General features: G+C 41.3%; 1 protein-coding gene across 1 annotated transcript; it reads left to right on the plus strand.

The window, feature by feature from the left end:
• Positions 1–8,323: 8,323 nt before the first annotated feature.
• LOC138833498 (undifferentiated embryonic cell transcription factor 1-like) lies at positions 8,324–9,216 on the plus strand. Its single transcript, XM_070031767.1, has 2 exons — positions 8,324–8,798; positions 8,960–9,216. Exons 1-2 carry the CDS (start codon positions 8,324–8,326, stop codon positions 9,214–9,216), a joined length of 732 nt encoding a protein of 243 aa, XP_069887868.1.
• Positions 9,217–23,493: the final 14,277 nt, after the last annotated feature.

Consider the following 23,493-nt stretch of genomic DNA (forward strand, 5'->3'; position numbering starts at 1 on the left):
GACACTGAGTTTAAGCCCTAGGACTGGCACAAAAAAATGAGGGGGAGGAGGTTTGCAAAAAGATAAATAAGAGGAGGCCTGAACACCATGGCTCGTCCAGCTTATGAGATGGGATAAAGTTGTTGTTTTCTCTCTCTCTCTCTCTCTCTCTCTCTCTCTCTCTCTCTCTCTCTCTCTCTCTCTCTCTCTCTCTCTCTCTCTCTCTCTCTCTCTCTCTGTGTGTGTGTGTGGTTAATTGGAGATTAATCTCAGATTTTCTGGCCCAAGCTCATCTCGAACTATGATCCCAAAACATTAGACTCCTGATTAGCTAGGATTACAGGCATTAGCCACCTATGCCCAGCTCAGGATAGTTTTAACTCTTAATATGGAACTTAATGGGAAAAGGCAGTAGGTTTCTAAGCAGACGAGTAAGATGCTTTTATTTGTGGTTTTTAAGATGAGCCCCCCTTCCCTCATTAAAAAAGATGCATCTCATTATTTATCCTTCAGTAGTGTAAATGTGTGAAGTCTGGAGTTGTGGAGCTAGAAAGGTATAAGTTTATAAATATAAGGAAAATGGAACTTTTCGGAGGTAAAGAGATTGGATTTTTTTTTTTTTTTTGGCAGCCTTGGGGCTTGAACTCTGGGCCTGGGCATTGTCCCTGTGCAATTCAGCTCAAGGCTAGCACTCTACCATTTGAGCTACAGCGCCACTTGCGGTTTTCTGGTGGTTTATTGGAGATAAGAGTTTCACAGGTTTCCTGCCAGGGCTGGCTTTGAACCCTGATTCTTGGATCTCAGCTTCTTGAGTAGCTAGGATTACATGCGTGAGCCACCGGCACCTGGAGAGAATTGGATTATGTAAAAATCCAAACATGTGGCTGGGTATCAAACACAGTGGTTAGATGTCTTGCCTAGCATGTGCTAGGAGAGAAAGAGAGCAGAGAGAAAGAAGAAAAAAAGAACAAGAAAAAGGGAGACAGGAGAGAAAAAAAGAGAATCTATGTTTTCTACTGCTTCAGTGGTTTCAGTAGAGCCATCATTCTAAATAAACCTTCCCCAGAAATTTTGTTTACTTTTTTGTTTTTGTTTCTGTCTGGTAAGGAAATTGAACCCAAGCTGGTTATTTAGAGATAAGTCTCCGATTTGTCTGCCTGGGCTGGCTTCAAATCTGGATCCTCAGATCTCAATTTCCTTAGGTAGTTATAATTGTAGGCTTAAGCCACTCTAGCTCTGGCCTCTTAACCTTCTGTTTTATCTAGTAGCTGCTAATTTCCTCTTACCTCATTTCTGGGGCTTGAACCCAGGGCCTGGGCATTGCTCTTGAGCTTTTTTGTTCTAGCCTAGGGCCTAGCCACTTGAACCACAGCTCCACTTCCAGATTATTTTTTTGGTGTTTCACTGAAGATGAGTGTCACAGGTGAAAAGCTATTTAAAGAGAACTGTAAAACCAATGTAGTTAAACAATTGTGTCAGAACAGGAGCTCAAAGGATCATACTTTGACGAAAAGGTGCTGGATTCATGGACAAGAGACTCCGACTTTCACCTTCCTTAGATTTAACACAGTAGCAGATACACAGAGACACTAAATAAATGCTGCTTGATACCAGTTCCATTTTGTGTTGCTTATATTAAACCTAACTCACTTTGTGAATGTCAGTTTGGAAGGAAACTATCTTGCAGAAAAGCTTATATGCAAATCTCTAACATCAGACTTGGTTCTCAAACAGAACTTGAGGATGAAGCACAGGCACTTCACAAGCTGGGCCATTTAGAGATGAGGCAGAAGATCTTGCTGGAATACCAACCTGACGCATGTCCATCTCAACCAAATCATCTGGTTCCCATCTGTTTCCTAAGCTAAACCTGCACAGAGATACCCTTTGAAGAAAATCTCTTTGCAATTGAACTATAGACTCAGATTATTTGCCAATTACCATGTAAGAAACAGTGGCCTCATCCTGAAAAATACTGACAAGGATCACCTTAAGTAGATGACCAAAGATACACCCAGGCAATGAGACATCAGAAATTGATATGACATAACTGAGCTTTCTCATTCAGTTATAAAATTAGGCACAAACAAACAAATAAACCAATATATGCCTAGCTGGGTTCCAGTGGCTCACCCATGGAATTCTAGCCAATAAAGAGGCTCAGATCTGATGATGTTGGTCCAAAGCCAGCCCAGAGAGAAAAGTCTATGACATTCATATCTCCAGTGAACACCAGAAAACTAGAAGTGGGTGCTGTAGCTCCAAGTGGTAGAGTGATAGCCTAGAACTAGCTCAAGGAGAGCACCCAGGCCCTGAGTTCAAGCCCCAGGACCAGCCAAAATAAAAAAAAAAACACCCACCCAAGTCACACTGGGAGGCTTCCCACAGGATCAGTAGCTGCCCTTTTCAAAAGTGTCAAGCTCATACTAAAGAAAAGACAGTGGAAATGTCACAGACTGGAGGAGGCAGAGGAAGTCTGACAGATCAAGGGAAAGCAGGATCTTGGATGGATCCTGAGTGGGAGAGCCAGTTCTGAGGCTTGAACTCAAGAACTGGGCACTGGCTCTTCACTGTTTCGCTCAAGGCTGGCACTCTACCACTTGAGCCACCGCTTTACTTCAGGCTTTTTGATGGTTTGTTGGAGAGAAGAGACTCACAGTCTTTCCTGCCCAAGCTAGCTTTGAAACTTAATCCTAAAATCTCAGCCTGTTGATGAGTTAGGATTACAAGCATGACCCAACAGCGCCAGCTATATTTTCTGTTTTATCGTGTAATAAAAATAAAAAGATTGTTTTCAAAATACATACTTGGGAGGGAACAAGCTCTGCTTGTACTGTTGACTCTAGTCGTTTTTGTTTTATGCTACAGCTGCAGGGCAGGCCACATGGGCAGGGTGTGGTTCAGGCACAGGCTCAGCCTGCCTAGAACAAGGAGGTACAAATGAGGTGTACGTAGTTCTGACAATAGCTAGTGGTCTTGTTTGGCCTTCTAGTGTAGAGAGCAGAAGGAAATAAAATGAGGAAATAATAGTTGAGGGAACAGTATGTAATCTCATTATGCAATGACAAGATATTTGTTCTTAACCTGTCAAGCAAAAGAGAAAAGGTACATGTTTCTCATCAAGGATTGATACCACCTCAGTGGTCACTTCTCAGTCCTCTTTACAAACAAATCCTAATTTTGTCTCATCATCCATTCTGTTGGTTTCTGTGTTTACATGGGATGTCTGGTGCTGCAACAGCCAACTTGGGATGATGAACTTTAGCATGTGGAGAATATACCCAGTATGGTCAATTCAAAAGATGGTAGGAATATAAATATAAGAAGACAGGCTGGGTGCCAGTGGCTCAGGCCTGTAATCCTAGCTACTCAGGAGGCTGAGATCTGAGGATCATAGTTCAAAGCCAGCCCGGGCAGGAAAACCTGTGAAACTCTTATCTCCAATAAACCATCAGAAAATCAGAAGTGGCCCTGTGGCTAAAGTGGTAGAGTGCTAGCCTTGAGCTGAGTTGCTCAGGGAAAAAGCCCAGACCCAGAGTTCAGTCCCCATGGCTGACAAAACAAAAGACAAAAAAGGAAGACAGTACTGAGCCACTGAATTAATGAATTCTACCATCTCCCTTGTGCTATGGTTATTTATTATTTTTTTTATTTTTTTTCCAGGGCTGAGGACTGAACCCAGGGCCTTGCACACGCGCCGGGCGGGCACCCTTACCCTGGGCTAAACCCCCTGCCCCACCATGGTTATTATTATGTGAAATAATAAATCTTCCTGTCACTGAAATGAGTTGGGCCTTCTATAATTACACCTAAAAGCAACGAAAATTATGCTTGAGTCCTAAGGGAAAATAAAAGGCATCTAGAAGAAATACAAGAAGAAAAATATAGGTGAAAAATAAAAATAAAGTCTAAAATGCATTAGGTGCGTAGGGCTCTGAAAAATCTTCCAGGCCTGAAGAAACTCACGTGGAGTTTCAGAAGCCAGCTCCAATTTACATTTAACCATCTAAGTCTAGTTGCTATGAAGTTCTTTTAGGCAGTGATCCCTGAGAAGAGGAAGAAAAATGAAAGGGAAATAAAATTGAACAACTGCTAACATCACATTATCTGACCTTTTCCGCTTGATCCCTTAAATATGTATTTTAATGTTTTCGTTTCTTTCATGCATGTGTTTCTAACGCATTTATAAGATTATTTCTTTGTTGCTTTGTATGTCCCTCCCCCACAGTGTAACCCCCGCTTTCACTATATTTGATGTCAGTATAACATGTGGAGGAGATGGGGACAAACAAGTCGTTTAAGGATTCAGGTGGACCTGTTGCAACAATGAGAAGTACAAAATGTCATGTCAAAACCAGCTTTACAATGTCGGTGTGTGGGGGGGAGGGGGGTATGATTGGGTGGGGGGGAGGGGGGAGGCTGGGAAGGGAGGTGAAGGAAAAACAAAGAAAAAAAAAACAATTAGCAATAAAAAAAAAATTGAACAACTGCCAGTGGAGAAACCAGCTGTACATGATCAATTTCTTTCCATGGAATCTCTATTTGTCTGAAGAGAATTTCTTCATCAGTTCCCTGGCCCCAAGTCTGAGACAGGTATATGTGGAGGAGACAGGACAGGGCAGCCTAGAGATGGACAGTGACTCATCTGGAATGGAAGAAAGAGCTAGCATGTGGCAGAGATTGAGCCCAAAGCTAAGCCTGACTCTGGATCCAGAACCTTCCCAATGCACTGTCGTGCCAGAAATGAAAGCCAAGCTTCAAAGCCACCAAGAGCTGCTTCTAAGCCATTCTGAAAAGTGCCCACATTCACCCAGGCATCCCACCAGAGACCCCAGGTATAGTCCAGCAGAGCACTTGAAAGCAGAAACCCAAGAAGCAAAGCAGGTGGCCTGCATCCAAATTCAAGAAATGTAACTCACTCAATTGTCACTGTGGCCAGGCCTGAGATTTCCAGTCAGTCCACTACACTCTAGCCTGAGGACAGTACCTATTAGGATGAGACCATATAAGACACGGATGAAGGCCCTGTCTGACTGCCACTGCCATTAAGAACAGCGTTATAGATAGGTGCCCATGGCACATGCTTGTAATCCTAATCAGGATGCTGAGATCTGAGGACCATGCTTTGAAGCCAGCCTAGGCAGAAAGGTCAGTGAGGCTCCTTATCTCCAATAAAGCAACAAAAAAGCCAGAAGTGGAGCTGTGACTCAAGTAGCAGAGTGCTAACCTTGAGCAAAAAGCTGAGGGACAATTCTAGGATGGTGGTGTGGGGAAAGACTATTACCACAAGCCCCTTTAGGACAGGTATTCTCACTTATGCCCATTTCCTTCAGAGCATTGCATAGCCCTCACCTTACTGACTTGCCTCTCCCTGTTTCAACACAGGATATTCACTTGGCCAGTCTATCTTGCAGCATCCCGAGCAAAGCAGCTTTTTCTCTGGGGTTTAACCAAGGAGCCAATACTGTCTGTGATTGGTTAACTGTGCACAGTCCAGAATCAAGGATACCTGGGGTCCATCTGGCTTGGCCATCTACTGTTGTAGCTTACAGCGTATTGTTCAACACTTCTGTTTTCTTATAATAGTTCTTGCTCATGGGTCCTAATGGTTACAATAAAATAACTAATAGGGTTACTTGTGTACACACACACACACACACACCACTGCAACAGTACTACAAAGGAAACAAGGCAACTCAACAGGGAGCTTCAGGACTCAAACATCTACCACATCCTAAGTATTTCCTGTTTCTTCTTAAGTAATTATTAATATTATTCCTATTTTGGTGCCAATACTGGAGAGTGAACTCAGAGCTGGGACACTGAGCCCCACTCAACTGGGGACTGAACTATCCCTAAGCTTTTTTTTTTTGTTTTTTGTTTTGGGTCCAGTCATAGGGCCTAAACTCTGGGCCTGAGCAATGTCCCTTAGCTCTTCAGATCAAGGCTAGCACTCTACCACTTGAGCCACAGCACCATTTCCGGCTTATTTCTTTTTTTTACTTATGCGATGCTGAGGAATGGAACCAGGGCCTCATGCATGCAAGACAAGCGCACTACCACTGAGCCACCTTCCTAGCCCCTCCTTAAGCTTTTTCTGCTCGAGGCTAGTGCTATACCATTTGAGCCATACCTCCAGGTCTGGCTTTGTGCAGGTTAATTGGAGATAAAAAACCTCACAGACTTTTCTTTCCAGGCTGGCTTCAAACCAGGACCCTCAGATCTCAGTCTCCTGTATTGCTAGGATTACAGTTGTGAGCCACCCACACCTGGCTGAAATCTTTTTTTTTAACTTGCATGTTTTTTATAACTATTAGATATGGAGATTAGTAATCTCTGCTGCTCTCTTTTGTTCTTAGCTGTATTTTCTTTTTCTTAGCTTCTTCCTTAAATGATTCTTTATTTTATTTATTTATTTATTTTTATTTATTTATTTTTTGGTCAGGGGTCCTGAACTCTGGGCTTGGGCACTATCCCTCAGCTCTTCAGCTCAAGGCAAGTGCTGTACTGCTTGAGTCACAGTGCCACTTCTGGTTTTCTAGTGGTTTATTGGAGATGAGAGTATCATGGACTTTCCTGCCCGGGCTGGCTTTGAACCACGATCCTCAGATCTCAGCCTCCTGAGTAGCTAGGATTACAGGTGTGAGCCAATTCTTGTAGGAACTTCATTCATTAAGAATAGGGCCAAACTATGCAAGGCAGGATTGAACTGGAACAACTAGTTATGAGGAAAGAACTAGGCTTATTTACCCCCTAGCTGTTCCTTCTACTGTAATTACTAGATTTGAAAAAGCAAAACACCTGGCCCCCAAACTAGGAACTGCCCGTTGCTTTAGGTCAAGAAATTGTTACAGGAGTACTTACGGTTTTAATTGTTTGGGGAATGTTTGTGACTTAAGAGCTTGCAAAATAAAATAACTGCGAAGTTCTTCTGTACACCACCTTGCTTGAATCTGCTCTAAAAGAATGCATTTTTTTTACCTTTATAAACCCTGAGCTATTTGAGTTTGGGACTGCTCATTCCCTAGATGAGTTAACCCTGGCTGGTCAATTGAATAAACTATCTTTTAAGATACTGGTCAGCGTCTGTGACTTTGTCCAGGGGGTCAGTCCACTTCATCTGGATGCCCCAGTGAGATCCTATTCTCGCCTGAACAGGATGACTCCTGTCATGACCTGACTCCTGTGTCAGGGGACAGGCCACATGGCCGCACTTAGTGGAAGGCCTTGAGAGACATTCCTCAGTCCCAGGTGCCCTTGCTCTGTGAAACCCCTGAAATGAACTCTGGAGTTTGTTCTACCAGTAAATTTCTGCCTGTCATCATCATGTAAAAACATAAATGAGTTGTTTTAAACTCCCAAGAAAAGTCATCAAGTTTTGGTGTTAGCAAAAACTTGAAAATTAACTAAAGTTCTTCTTCAAAATAATGCAATAATCCTTTACATTTTTGAGAAGTCAGATAATTTGATTACAATGTGAACAGCTTAATGCACTAAAACACCAGATCTTTGGTTTTCTGTAATATCCAAGTTACTATTCACTGGCAGAAATTTCTTCTGTTGTCTGGCCTCAGTCCCTCCTGCTCTTAGAAATTTACTTTCTCCCCTGAACCCCCTTTTCCCTGGGAAAAGAATAGCCATGGGTACAAAACTGTGAAATCAGAAAACAAAACACAATTATTGATAAAGGGAAAAAACCTCCTGGTAAAGAAAAACCCCAGACAAAGGCTGACCAGTAGTCAACTTTTGTCCTTTCCCCATCCTTGATAAAAAAGCAAAAGAACATCGCACCCTTACTCAATTTTACCAAACTGGCAGCTTTGCAAAAGCCTATTGACAACTGAGGCTTATCACCAGCTGCATTAAAGAGCAGTTAGGAGCTTATAATAAAAATAATTTCTAAAGTAGTGTCAATAGCTTTGATAGTATTGATCATGCTGACCAAGTCAAGATTATGTTTTGCCTATGCTTCTGTGAGTCAAGGCTATGTTTCTGCCAAGTTTTGCTTCTATAACCTTGCTTGCTTGCCTTGGTAACAAGGCCTTAAGCCCACCAATTGAAGACCACCGCTGAGTGGTCCCACTATGAGTGACCTATTACAAATGATTACATATGATATTACCATAAAGAACAAATTAATTTAAAGGTCATATAACTGTAACCAATGAAAAATATGCCAAACCTGCCTTGCATGGCTTGTATATATAACTCTATCTAATCTACCCCTATAAAAACACATCCTACCCTGAGCTCAAGGCTGTTCCTACTTTCCCAGTGGAAGGAACTGGTCCCATGTGGTAGTAATAAAGTTCCTAGCTCGGCAGAGAGTGTGCGGGCAGCCGAGATGCCACAGCCGCCCAGGGTCTCCCAGCCCCCAGGCCCTCGCAACCCCCCGGGCCCCCGCAGGCCCCCGGGCACCGCCCCAACCCCGGAGCCCATGCGGCCCGCTGGGATGCTGCTCCGGCCCAGGCGGCCGCCACCGCTGGTGCTGCCCTCGCCGACAGATCCCATGGGCGAGATGCTGCCGCCAGCTGAGGACGCACCAGGGACCCCACCGCGGGCGGTGGCGCTAGCCCTGAGGCAGGTGCTGCGCACTCCCGCAAAATGTCCTCGCTGCTACAAGTTCCTCAAGAACAAGGTGCCCAAGGCCACTGGCCAAGCGCCCGGGCCCTTGGACGCACAGATCCACGAGCTCATGGGGCTGCTGGGCTACGATGGGCCGGACGAGCGCGCCCGCCGCCGCCCCGCGGGGCCGGGGTGCCCACAGCATGGCCGCCACCCCGCCCCCTCCGCGCCCGCACCAGCCCTAGATGAGCCAGGTAGGCAGGCGGCCGCGGGAGAGGGAAAGGGTCGGCAGGGCAAGGGGGGGGCGTGGGGGGGGGAGGGCGATTGGGGCTGGAGGCTGGAAGGGGCGGCCGGGGCCGGAGGGTCAGAGGCCGGAGGGTGGGCTGCAGCACTGACCCTGCGCTCCCTCCCGCAGCTGCCGCATCGCCCTGGGCCCCTGCCAACCTCTTGCCATCGGCCGCCACACCATCGCTGAATGCTGCCCTGCTGCAGACGCTGACGCACCTGGGCAACATCGTGGGCATGCTGGGCCTGCTGCGAGACCAGCTGCTGACCCGGAACCAGCACGTGGAGCAGCTGCCTGGCTCCTTCGACCAGACCTTGTCCCTGGCCCTGGGCTTCATCCTGGGCAGCGTGGCCACCCTGTGCGGCATCCTGGGCAAGCCGAGCTAGCCACCCCGCCACCCCCCCACCCCCAGCATTCAAGAAAGCCTTTTTGATAAAAAAAATAATAATAATAAAGTTCCTAGCACTTTTATCTGGGTTTCGTGAAGTCTCTTTTGGATCCAGGATATAATAGATGTAGGCCCAAGTGAGATCCAGGACCCTGGGCCTTGAGTTCAGGGACTTTGGACTGGTGTCAGAAGAGCCACTCCCTAGGGGACAGCTGTGGAGAGAAGTTCCTAGCAGGAACTTAGAACTCAAAAGCCTCTAGAGGTAAGTTGAAAAGCCTGGCCAGGTATAGTGGAAGGGGCAGAAGGGGAGGTGGGATGCAGCAGAACTCCCAGCCATGGAGGAGTTTGGGATGCGCCTCTCCCCAGTGGAGGCAGATTAGGGTTCTTAACCTGGAGTCTGGCCTCACTTGGGTTCTTATTTGTTCTGTCTGTCTGTTGGAGGTGCCTTCTGCTGCTGTTTGCTTATGCCTGTCTGACCATTTGGTTTGTGTGGCCACCTATCTGTGTCTGTTTTAGTTGACATTTCTGTCTAAATGTCTGAGAACCACAAGCATGGAGAAAGGGATGAGATGGAGAATCTCCTGTTAAACCTATGTCTACAACCCTAACCCCAGATGTTGGAGAAACCTTGGGATGAGGTGGAGAATCTCCTGTCAAACTTAGTTCTCCACTCTGGTGCTGATAAAATTCCAAGGGGAAAGCTTATTTGGCCCAAGCAGGAAAAGTAAGAAACAACTTCTCTTTAAGCTAATTCTGAGATCACTGATATCTTGCTTTTTGTAGAAATGCACCAAACTTCTTTATCCATCACTTTTGGAAATGCTTTTAGAACCCTTTTCTTATTTTCAGGAAAAAGCCAGGGCATATGAGTACTGTTACCCAAGGTCATCTCTGCACTCTCTGCCAGGTAGATTGGCCCTCCCTTAATGTAAAATGGCTGCAGGAGAGCTCCTCTAAACTAACACCTCTCTTCTAGGTTCAGAGAGTTATTTTGGGGCTCTCAGTCACCGAAGTCAGGTACCCTAAACGCCAGAGCTCACCATTCTCTGAAAAAAAAAACCCAGACAATTATTCAAGTTATTAGAATCTGTTATTTTTGTTCATTTGGACATCTCTGGGGGAATAAAAGTTCCAGCTCTGTCTGGGCCTGGTCATAGACCTGCTCTGTTTTGTCTGTGTTGCAGCAGTCAGGACGTGGGCATGGGAGGTTGCAAGACCTTACAAGCTTCAGGCTGCATTTTCCTGCAGAGGCAGCCGGAGGTGAGGGCATAGACAGTTTGAGCCTCGTTTGGACATTTGGCTTGTCCGAACAGTTAAAAAATTGTAAAATGCTCTTGTCTAAAAAGAAAATTGGATAAAAGATAGGCTAGTTCAGTTTCAGGTGACTCCCACCTAGCCTTCCTCCAGCTGAAGGTATTCACAAGGCCAATTGGTAAAATGCATTGCTAAACAAGCAAGCCCTGGGTAAATGAAGCTCAGCAAAGGCACTTTGTTTTACAAATCTTAAATCTTTAGATCAAGATTCTGGACTGATTTTCATTTTTGTGCACTTTAAGTTTTGTATGAGTATGTTGGAACATGTTCAAGATGAAAATCAGCATGCTGTAAAAAAAAGAGTTTAAACTGTAAGGAATGTCATCAGATTTGTATGCCAAATATCTTAAAGGATTATTGTATTGTTTTAAACAGGAAGTTTAGTTAAACTTTCTAAGAATTCTTTAATTTACAAATCAAAATCTGTATTTTAAAATTCGGTATTTTAAAATGCAAAGGTTGTTTACACTGTAATCAAGTTATCTGACTCAACAAAAAGGCATTGGCTGTTTGGGATTTAGTTCCCTCTGCTAAAACTTGGGGATACTATTAGAAATTTAAATATAAAGGTTTATTTAACACTGTCAAAGATTTTACCTGTTCTGTCTAAAACTTTACCTGTTCTGTCTGAAACTATTTCATTCAAGAATCAAGAAAAAAAAAGGGAAAAACTTAGACTCTAATAGAAGAACTGTCTTTTGAGGTGAGGGATGTAGAGGCAGACGTGCAGCTCAGCCAGTCATGCAGGTTGGGACAGACCCTGGGGGGAGTCCACGCATGGTAGAAGAGGGCAAGCTGGCACAAAGGTAGTTCAACTAACCCTGAAGAGTTGGGTGCATGCACATTCCTTAGGAGGGGCTGTATGACCAATCTTTGTCCTGTCCCTTTCTCTTGCAGACAGACACAGGAAACATAATGGTAAAAATGAGTGATGTCATGATCTGATTGGTATTCCTAAAACTGCCACTTGGATGTATTAACTTTGAAAAAGCCTTAAAAATATGGTTAGAAAATTTATTAGTATATGATTTGCTTTCATTGATACTCTGCAATTGGATATGTTTTTTTAAAAGGCATATAGATGGGCTGGGAAGGTGGGTCAGTGGTAGAGCACTTGCCTTGCATGCATGAGGCCCGGGCTCAGTTCTTTAGCACCACATAAGCAGAAAAGAAACAACCAGAAGAGGCACTGTGGCTCAAGTGGTACAGCTCTAGCCTTGAGCTGAAGACCTGAGGGACACCACCTAGGCCCAGAGTTCAGGCCCACAACCAGACACCCCCCACCAAAAAAATAAAAAAGCATATAGGTGTTAAGTCTAGCTTCTTGGTACAGTACTGGTGATTAATTCTTGCATTAACAAAAAATGGTCATTTGAGTTCAAAAGTTTTTAATGTATATCTGTTTTAAAATGAGTAGCCAAGAGGAAATAGTGGTACATATCCTCAAGATTTCAAAGGAGTTTTCAAAATACAAATGAAAACTAAAGTATAAAATGTTAAAGCAGAGATTAATAAAAGGCTTAAATTAGGATTGGTAAGACTTTAGCCCACTTATTTCTTGGGCAGTTGTTTCTTCAAGGTTTGTTGTTGGGTGATTTAACTTTTGAGTTCCAGGTATATTTTAGATATGAGACCCTTGTCCGTTGTATGGCTAGTGAAGATCTTCTCCCAATCCGTGGGCTTTCTGTTGATCTTGCTAGCTATGTACTTTGCCATGCAGAAGCTCTGCAATTTCATGCAATCCCATTTGTCCAACCTTTCTTTGATTTGTTGTATTTCTAGGTCTCTGTTAGGAAAATTTTGGAGACCTGGGTTTCTCTTATTCCATCCTGTAATGTTTTCAGAGTGTCTGCTTTGACTCTGTGGTCTTTGATCCATTTGGAGCTGATTCTGATGCAGGGTGATATATAAAGATCTAGCTTTAGTTTTCTATAAGTAGTTAACCAATTTTGCCAGCACCATTTACTGAAGAGGCTGTCTTTCATTCTATTTTTTTAGCCCTCTTATCGAAGATTACAAAGTTATAGGTATGTGGGTTCATTTCTTGGTTTTCAATTCTATTCCATGGGTCCTGAGATCTGTTCTTGAGCCAGTACCAAGCTGTTTTGATTTCTACAGCTTTGTAGTAGAGTTTGAAATTTGGTATTGATATTCCTCTAGCAGTGTTCTTTGTGTTAAGGATCGCTTTTGCTATTCATGGTCTTTTATTTTTCCATATGAATTTTTGGATTGCCTCTTTTATTTTCCTGAAGAATGAGGTTGGAATATTGATAGGTATCGCATTGAATTTTTAGATAGCCTTGGGAAGTATTGCGATTTTCATGATGTTGATCATTCCAATCTAGGAGCATGGGAGGTTTTTCCATTTTCTAATTTCTGTTTTGATTCCTTTTTCAAGTTTTTAAAGTGGGTTCCTCATAGACTCCACATAGACCTCCCCTGTGACCCAGCAATCCCACTTTTGGTCATTTAGTGGAATTATCACAAGCAAAGCCGTACTAAAGCTACCAGCACAACTATGTTTATTGCAGCATTAATTACCACAGCTAAGATTTGGAACCAACCCAGATGATCCTCAGTAAATGAATGGATCAAGAAAATGTGGTATATATGCATAATGGAATTCTATGCCGCTATCAGAAAGAATAACATTGTCCCATTTGTTAGGAAATGGAAAGACTTGGAAAAAAAATATATTAAATGAAGTAAGCCAGGCCTAAAGAAACATAGGTCCCATGGTTTCCCTTATTTTCAATAACTAGTACATGTCTGAGACAATCAGAAACAGTCAGATACGTTGATGTAAGGTTAAATGAACCCCAAGATAAGGACTCGAATAGTTTTTCTTTCTTGCTATTGTTTATAACATATTTATAAGATGATTTGTTTGTTGCTTTGTATGTCCCTCCCCCATGGCGGGGGCGGAGGGGTTGGAGGATGGGGAGGGTGGGAAGATATTGTAAGGGGAAAGAAAGGAGGAGGCAACAAATGTACTCATCACCTTGCCCATGTAATTGAAACCTCTACATATGGTATTTTCACAATAACAACAAAAAAAAAATTCTTTGAACTTAAAAAGAAATTAGGATTGGATGGGCTGGGAATGTGGCTGGGCTGCGAAAGTGGCTTAGTGGTAGAGTGCTTGCCTAGCATGCATCAAATCCTGAGTTCAATTCCTCACTACCAGGTATTCAGAAAAAGCAGGAAGCAGTGCTAGCCTTGACCAAAAGAAGCTCAAGGACAATGCGTATGCCATGAGTTAAATCCCAAGGACTGGCAAAAAAATGGAGATGAATTCCTGGTTATAAAGTTTGAAAGTTAAATTGTTAATATTTTTCTCAAAGTGCAAAAAGGAAAAATTAGGATTACCAAAATAATTGCTTAATTGCTATTTCAGTTTGCTCTTATAGTTTTTTTTTTTTGTAACAGTTCCAGCAGGCCCACACAAAGGAGTAAGGATTCTTACAAGTTTGTCAGATATAACTTTCGGCCCTTAATAAGTTCGAGGTAGACCATGCTTTAAAAAACGATTTCTAAAGACCATCTTTGTTTCTTTTAATTGGAGTAAACATGGCCTTTTGTTTAGACTTGTTGATCTGAGAACTGTGGTTCAAATCCAGCCTGGGCAGAGAAAGGTCCCTGTGAGATTATCTCTAATTGGTCAACAGAAGAGTTGTTTGGGGGCTCAAATTGGCAGAGTGCTAGCCTTGAACTCAGGGCCTGAGCGCTATCGCTCATCTCTCCAGCTGAAGTCCAGTGATTAAGGAAAATGCCAAGGTGTGTGTATCCCAGCATGGAGAAAGACACTCCTGGGACCCTGGCAATGATGAAACATCCAGAGGCAGTTACAAGCCACTGCTCAGATGGCAGAGATGGTATCAGATCCTGTTTGGCCTTTCAAAAATTGAAGGACTGGGAAGGTGGCTCAGTGGTAGAGCGTTTGCCTTGCATGCATGAGGCCCTGGGTTCGATTCCTCAGCACCACATAAGAAAAAAGAAAAAAGAGGGAAGTGGCACTGTGGCTCAAATGGTAGAGCACCAGCCTTGAGCTGAAGAGCTGAGGGACAGCACCCAGGCCCAGAGTTCAGGCCCCACGACTGGACCCCCCCCCCAAAGAAATTGATCAGAGCCAGGAAGTCATGAGAAAGTAAATTGTAATCATGCCTTTCTAAATGTTTGTCTGCTTCATAATTGGGCAAGAATGTGCCAGTCATCTAAGTGGGTTGTAAAATGTGTGGGATAGTTTAAATTCCCAAATTAGGGCTTTGAGCAGATACAGGGCATAACTGTTGGAGACTTCTTAAATTACAGGAGGGGTTCATTTTACCTAACATCATCTTATCTGATCTTTTCAGCTTGTCTCAGACATATACTAGTTATTGCAAATAAGGGAAACCATGGTGAAGAGCTACAGTAACTCCATTTTAAGATCAAACCTCCTGAGCTGTGCTGCCCTCAGAGTAACCACCAAAGAGAAAGTTCTCAGACAAACCCCAGGTTGCCACCAACCCTGCCCATCCTTAAGGAAAAGAACAGTTCCCTAAGTATTCCATCAGAAAAAGGCAAGTGTGGTCAGGGTGGACTTAAACCCCCTGAACTTGTGGACTTGCTTTTGTGGAAACCCCCTAAACTTGTTTGTTCGATACTATAAAAGCTGTTCTAATTTTGTGCTCGGGGCCTCTTAGCATCACCGGTTACCAAGTGTGCAGAGGACCAAGCTCGAGCTTTCAATAAACGACTCTTTGCTGTTTGCAAAGAGCCTGGTGGTCTGTGAGGGGCACCCGAAATCGGGTACTTCAATGGGATCTATGTTTCTTTGGCCCAGCTTACTTCACTAGATAAGGACACAAGTAGTTTTTTCTTTCTTGCTATTGTTTCTAACATATTTATAAGGTGATAGTTTTGTTGCATTTATGTCTCTTCCCCCACAGTATAAGCCCTGTTTTCACTGTATTTGATGTTGGTATATTTTGGGGAGGGGAAAGGAAAAAAAACAAATTGTTTAACTAGGGATACAGGTGGACCTATTGCAACAATGAGATGTGCAAAATCCTATGTTGAAAAGCAAACTTTACAACTTTGGCACCGGGGGTGAGGGTATAGTGGTGGAGATGGGAGTGAAGGGATGGTAGGGGAAAACCAAAGGAGGAGGCAACAATGCTTGATAAGAAATGTACTCATTACCTTGCTCGTGTAATTGTAGCCCCTCTGTATTGCATTTTCACAATAAAAATTATTTATATATATATATATGTATGTATATATATATGTATGTATATATATATGTATGTGTATATATATATATATATATATATATATATATATATACATATATAAATTAAAAAATTGCAGAAGGTAACAGCCCAGGGAAAAATTCAGATCTCTTACAGAAAAAACTTCAATGACTTAATGTACATAAGAAAAAAAGTGGGGAATGAGATAAGGAGGTCAGATCTGACTGGTGCCATATTGGCCACATGGTGGATGATAGGGTCTCGTATCTTGTCTTCATGCCGGGGGAAGGAAAATGCCTCCATCATCATCTGACTCCCAGGTGATGGATATTCCAAGATCCCTGGAGGCAGGGGTGAGCACTTGGCTGATAGAAATTACCAGTCCCAGGCACTGGACTGGCAGATTTAGTAACCTGTGGACCTGTCCCCTGCTGAGACCCTATTTAGGCCCAGCCCAGCCACCATTATGTCATGCCACATGTGTCACTGTGGTCATGTCTTGTCTTCTGACTCATCTCCAGTCATCATGGCATCACAATTCAACTCTCCATTGGAGTTGAATTGGTTTGTTGGTATTTTTGTTCTTTCTTTCCTCTCTAGACTGTTTCCTAACCGTGTTTTGTGTGTTTGGGGGCTTCAGGCCTTTGTAAAAATGGGTGGCCAGCAGCCTGCTAACTGTGTAATAAAGACTCCAATATTCCATCTACCTAAATGTGGCTTCTAGGATGCTTTACATCCGGCGTAGTTACCTATTTTCTAACAAAGATAAAGTGAAATATTTTGAGTGTCCACAATTATTTTGGGAAATTTTCCTAGAATTAATAGACTAAGTGCTGGTGTTTTAGTCATAAAATAGAATGAGGTAATTTGATATGGTAGGAATGGGGCGTAGACTAACACTTACCATGTATGCAATGTTATACTAGTAATTCCAACTCTGAAGACTTCAATATCATCATCTGATAATTAAAAATAAAAGTAGTTCTAATTTATTTAATTATTTTGAGGATTAAATTAGATAACCTAAAGTACTTGGAAAAACAATCAACATTTGCTACTTTCTACCTGTTATTTTATCATGTGATGAATTCTAACATTTTTCATGTGATATTTATATTGTGTCTATTTAGGATATACAATGTGATGTATTGATATTCATTGCTTTGTTCACTTTCCTGTCATTATGAGGAAAAAACCTGCAAAGAAAATTTCTGAAGAGGAAACTATTATATTTTCTCATGGTTTAAGAGAATGCAGTTTAAGATCAGATGTCTCCATTGTTTTTAATTGTATTTAATTAAATAGTGGTACGAAGGAATTTCCATTCAACAAATCAGTTTATAAGTACAAGAGATGTTTACATTACATTCCCACATCCTTCCAAAGCTCACCCCATTTTCATTTTTTCTAGATTCATACTATCCGCATTGAATATTATGCCTTCACCCTCTTCCTCTATAACTCTCTTTATTCCTTCCCTTTGACTTCCCTTCACAACTTCCAAGTGATAGTTTCCTGGTATTCATTTTTTTAGATTAAAAGTTCAATTTTATAAGAAATTACACTTCTTAAATACTCCTCTGAAAAGAGAATGCTTTGGTTAATTCTGTTGTGAAAAGTTGTGTAATACTTTTGCCTAAAGGTCTAGCTTCCAAATAAGCGACAGAACATGGTTCCTTTGTGTGTCTGGTTCTGGTTTACTTTACTTAACATATTTTTAGATCTATCCATTTCTTTGCAAATGATGTAACAGTCTTCATATTGGATGGGTGCCATCCAATTGTGGATATGTGCCACACTTCTCTAACCATGCCTCTGCCAAAGGATATCTTGTCTGTTTCCATAACTTTGCTAAGGGGAATAATGCAACAGTGAACATGATTGTGAAAGTGATTGTACTGTAAATTTTTGTGAAAATAATGTAGAGAGGGGTTACAATTACATGGACAAGATAATGAGTACTTTTCTTATCAAGCATTGTTGCCTTCTCCTTTGTTTATCCTTCCCATCACTTCCCAGCCACCCCCTGCCCCGCAACCCCAACCGATTCTCCCCAACCACCCACCAAAGTTGTAAAGTTCATTTTCTACATGACAACTTGTTCTTCTCATTGTTGCAACGGGTCCACCAGTATTCTTATTTAAACGACTTGTTTTTCCACTTCCTCTCCACAAATTATCCAACATCAAATACAGTGAAAGCAGGGGTTATACTGTGGGGGAGGGACATAGAAAGCAACAAAGAAATAATCTTATAAATACTTTAGATACAAATGCATGAAAGAAAAAAACATTTAAATACGTATCTTAGGGTTCATTTTCCTAACATTACATTATCTGATCTTTTCTTCTTGACTCATATATATACTAGCTATTGCAAATAAGGGAAACCATGGGACCTATGTTTCTTTGGGCTTGGCTTACTTCACTTAATATAATTTTTTCCTAGCCTTTCCATTTCCTCACAAATGGGGAAATTTCATTCTTTCTGATGGAGGCATAGAATTCCATTGATTATATATACCATATTTTCTTGATCCATTCATCTACTGAGGATCATCTGGGTTGGTTCCATATCTTAGCTGTGGTAAATAATGCTGCAATAAACATAGTTGTGCTGTTGGCTTTAGTGTGGTCTTGTTCGTAAACATTTGGGTAAATGCCCAAAAGTGGGATTGCTGTGTCAGGGGAGCTCTATGTGGAGTCTTTTGAGGAACCTCCATACTGCTTTCCAAAGTGGTTGAACAAGTTTACATTCCCACCAACAATGCAGTAAGGTCCCTTCTGTCCACATCCCCTCTAGCATCTGTTGTTATTAGAGTTCTTGATTTTTGCCATTCTAACTGGAGTGAGGTGGTACCTCAATGTTGTTTTGATTTGCATTTCTTTTATGGCTAGGGAGGTTGAGCATTTCTTCCTGTGTCTATTGGCCATCCTTCTTTCTTCTTCAGAGAAGTTTCTCTTTAAGTCATTTGCCCAGTTATTTATTGGGCAGTTGTTTCTTTGAGGATTTGTTGTTGGGGGATGTAATTTTTTGAGTTGCAAGCATATTTTAGATATGAAACCCTTTTCCGTTGTATGGCTAGTGAAGATCTTCTCCCAATCTGTGGGCTTTCTATTGATCTTGCTAGCTATGTCCTTTGCCATGCAGAAGCTCTGCAACTTCCTGAAATCCCATTTGTCCAACCTTTCTTACTTTGTTGTGTTTCCGGGTCTCTATCAAGAAAACTTGGCCTGTGCAAAGGAGACCTAGGGTTTCTCCTATTCCATCCTGTAATGTTTTCAGAGTGTCTGCTTTTACTCCGAGAGCTCACACCAATACTCCTCCAACATTTCAGTGGAATTGAAAGAGAAAGTTCACTACCGAACACATTCTATGAAGCCATCATCACCCTCATCCCAAAACAAGGCAGAGACTCATCAAAAAAGAGAACCATAGACCCGTTTCTTTGATGAACATTGATGAAAATTTCTCAACAAAATTTTGGCCAATCGACTTCAGCAATTCATCCAAAAAATCATACACCATGATCAAACAGGATTCATTTCAGGGATGCAAAGCTGGTTCAATATACACAAATCAATTAATATTATTCATCACATCAACAGGAGCAAGGATAAGAACCACATGATTATCTCAAGAGATGCAGAAAAAGCGTTCGACAAGATACAACACCCCTTTATTATGAAGGTTTTGGAAAAATTAGGAATACATGGAACATTCCTCAATACAATAAAGGCTGTATATGACAAACCTACAACCACCATTATACTTAATGGTGAAAAACTAAAGCCATTTCCTTCTAACTCAGCAACAAGACAAGGATGTCCCCTCTCTCTGCTTCTCTTCAATTTAATGTTAGAATGCATAGCTACAGCAATAAGACAAGATGCAGACATAAAGGGGATCCAAATAGGGAAAGAAGAAATAAAACTCGCCCTCTTTGCAGATGACATGATCTTGTATCTAAAGAATCCCATAGACTCCACTCCCATATTACTCAAGCTGATTCAAAAGTTTGGCAAAGTAGCAGGGTATAAAATTAACGCCCCCAAATCAATGGCTTTTCTATATGCCAACAATGAGTAAAGGGGGGCTGAATTAAGAAAGCAACTCCAATTGTAATAGCCCCACAAAAAATCATATACCTAGGAATTAACTTAACCAAAGAAGTGAAGGACCTCTATGATGAAAACTTTAAAAACTTGAAAAAGGAAATCGAACAGAAGTTAGAAAATGGAAAAAACTCCCGTGCTCCTGGATTGGAAAGATTAACATTGTGAAAATGGCAATACTTCCCAAGGCTATCTACAAATTCAATGTGATACCTATCAAAATTCCAACCTTATTCTTCAAGGAAATAGAAGAAACAATCCAAAAATTCATATGGAACAATAAAAGACCCCGAATAGCAAAAACGCTCCTCAATGGAAAGATCACTGCTGGAGGAATATCAATACCAAATTTCAAACTCTATTATAAAGCCATAGTAATCAAAACAGCTTGGTACTGGCACAGGAACAGACCTCAGGACCAATGGAATAGCATTGAAAACCCAGAAATGAACCTACAGACCTATAGCCATCTAATCTTTGATAAGGGAGCTAAAAAAATAGAATGGAAGAAAGACAGCCTCTTCAGTAAATGGTGCTGGCAAAATTGGTTAACTACTTGTAGAATACTAAAGTTAGATCCTTATATATCATCCTGCACCAGAATCAACTCCAAAGGGATCTAACTTTTTGGAAGAATTCATGACTATCTTTCTGGGAGCAATCCTCTAGCCAATTTTCCAGAAAAGCACATCACTCCCTCCATCTCCATCACAACTTTTTGCAACTCCTCAAAAACACAACTACCACCTACAGGTCTCAATAAGCAAAAAACACTGTGCCCATATTCTTTCAATACATTTTGTCATAAGTTTACACAAAATGTAGTGATAACCTTCTATGTACTTTCTTAATGTGGGAATGAGGGACGTGTCAATAGAGTAAAAGTAAGAAAAATGCAATTTAATTAGCTATTGGAATATTTACAATCCTTTTCAGATCTAACTCATAACCTCACTTACTATTATTTTAATCTTTATGTCATTACTTCATCTATCCCCTAAATTATAACAGGTGATTAAAATACAAAGGCAAAAAAGTGTGGTTTGATTTTGACACTCATATCTGAGGATGCACAGTATGGATAAATAAATGGATTAGAATTAATAGCCAATATCAATTTTGTTAAAGTAAAGATGGTTTTTCCCAAACTGATTCTCACAATTCATATTCCAGTCAAAAACAAGTAACATGTGACAATTCCCTTTGTTTTCGTCCAGTCGTGGGCCTGAACTCTGGGCCTGGACTCTGTCCCTCAGCTCTTCAGCTCAAGGATAGCACTGAACCACTTGAGCCACAGCACCACTTATGGCTTTTTTCTTTTTGCCTAGGTGGTGCTGAGGAATCGAACCCAGGGCTTCAAGCATGAAAGGCAAGCCCTCTAACACTGAGCCACCGTCCCAGCCCCTCCTGATTATGGTTTGTTTCCATTTTATTTTATAATCAAGGATGATTTCATAAATTTATTGTAGATACACAAATATGTTTAAATATTTCTATTTGTATGCATTGATATATACATACACACATATATTGTGAAGTTTATAATGATAATTTATACATTCTGTAACTGTACAATTTACTAAATTATTAAAAATATCGACGGATCATGCCTGAAATCCTGGTTACTCGTGAGGCTGAGACCTGATAATCATGGTTTGAAGCCATCCTTGGCAGGAAAGTCCATGAGCCTCTTATCTCCAAACAACTACCAGAAAATCAAAATTGGAACTGCGGCTCAAATTTGTTGAGTGGTAGCCTTGACAGAAAAAGCTCAGGGACATCACCCAGGCTCTTAGTTCAAGAACTACAATCTGCCAAAGAATATCTATTTAATTTACACCTGTGTAAGTAGAGTATTTCCATCACCCAAATGCACATCCATGTTCATTTGCAAGGTAACTCTGTTATGTCTGGAGTACCACATAACATTATCACCTAAGTAGAAAGCATTGCAAGGTGGGTTCACTCTATCTCATTGATTTTTCTCCAGTTAAAAACTCAAATCTTACAATTATTCCAATTATTTAAAATCATAGCTTTTTTCTTTAATACCCATAATATTAGAGTTTGAATTGAGTGACTTGTGTCTCCTAAATGGGTGTTCTTACCACTTTGTCATGCCACCAGCCCTAAATTATCCTGATTAATTTTCAGATAGAATCTGGCTTCCTACTTGTGTGTGATCTTGAGCTCAGTCCACTTTATGTTATTCTTCCTGGAATTTAGGATAACAGGTCTTGGCATTGTGTACAGATCTTTCTGTCCAGTCGGGGCTTTAACCACTATCCTCACAACAGTACACTCCCACATAGTCAGGAGTTTCATAAGCTTATCATAGCTGATTTTTCAAAAAATTTTGCATTTCCTGCAGGTTCTTGAGTATTGAATTAATTTGTGTTTTCTTGGTTTGTTTTGTTTCATTTGAATGTATGTGTTGAGTTGTTCCTCATTTTTCCTTTTGTTTCTTTCACTCAAGTTCTTACCTAAAGTGCTGAGAAACCAATTCTTCTTCTCAATATAGTCAAGGTGAACATTATTTACTCCAAGGCAATTTCAGTAATATTTAAACACCTTCATATCTATGAATGGTATATGAATGCTTAGTGCTGAGAAGAGTCTTTTTATTTTCACAGCAGTCTTTGACATACACAGACAGATCATAAATTATATAAAGATAATAAAACTACAGATGCTTGTCAGGAGGAGAAAAACCTATTATTAATTGTTTGACAGAGGCTTCCCCTCTAGTGAAAGAAATATGCTGCTTGATGCAGGATTTCACACAGTCATATTGCTAGGAAGAACCTTAAACAAGCATCTAACACTGAAGAGTTTAGGGAGATGAATTGACCTCCTGAATAATTGACTTTTGGGTGAAATGAAAGCAGGTTTCCAAAAAGAGAGCAGACTTTAGAGAAACATGATGAGTTGTATGTAAATAGGTGCTTAGCTGATTTTGTTAATTGGTGAACTAATACAGGGAAATAAAGTACAGCAAGGAGAAAAAATAAAGAACTCTGTATTGAAATACTCATTTGTGTGTGTGTGTGTGTGAGAGAGAGAGTGTGTGTGTGTGTGCACACTCGTGCCTGTACAAACACGCACATGTGCTCATGGATGCATTCATCATTCCCGAGGCTTGATAGTGCCTGGGCACTATCCCTAAGCTTCTGTGCCCAAGGATAGTGGTCTACCACTTGAGCTACTGCTACACTTCTGGATTTATGGAGATAATTGCATGTATTTTCATGATTGGACTGGCTTTGAACAGTGGTCTTCAGATCTCAGCCTCCTGAGTAGCTAGCTAAGCTGATTCAGCCTCTGAGTAGCTAGTTAAAATTCTGCCTGTCTTCTATGCTTCACTGCTCTTTTATTCTTTTTCTGAGGTAATCACAAGCCTAAGTCATATATATGTCTAATTTCTTTAAAAATACTGTCACTGCTTGGCACCAGGGGCTCCTATCTGTACTCTTAACTACTTAGGAGATTTGAGAACAGAACCCAGGCCAAATTTTAATGGACTTCCTTCTCAATCTATAGCTGGGTGCATTGGATCATTTCCACCATCCTGCACTATCTAGAGACTAAGATTGGAAGGACTGCGGATCTAGG

This window comes from Dipodomys merriami, unplaced genomic scaffold (genome assembly GCF_024711535.1).
Source record: "Dipodomys merriami isolate MVZ:Mamm:240054 unplaced genomic scaffold, mDipMer1.0.p SCAF_2092, whole genome shotgun sequence".
Lineage (NCBI taxonomy): Eukaryota > Metazoa > Chordata > Mammalia > Rodentia > Heteromyidae > Dipodomys > Dipodomys merriami.

Coding starts and splice junctions, on each gene's coding strand:
- LOC138833498 (XM_070031767.1), top strand. CDS start 8,324: ATGCCACAGCCGCCCAGGGTCTCCCAGCCCCCAGGCCCTCGCAACCCC. Junction 8,799..8,959: donor ACCAGCCCTAGATGAGCCAG/GTAGGCAGGCGG, acceptor TCCCTCCCGCAG/CTGCCGCATCGCCCTGGGCC.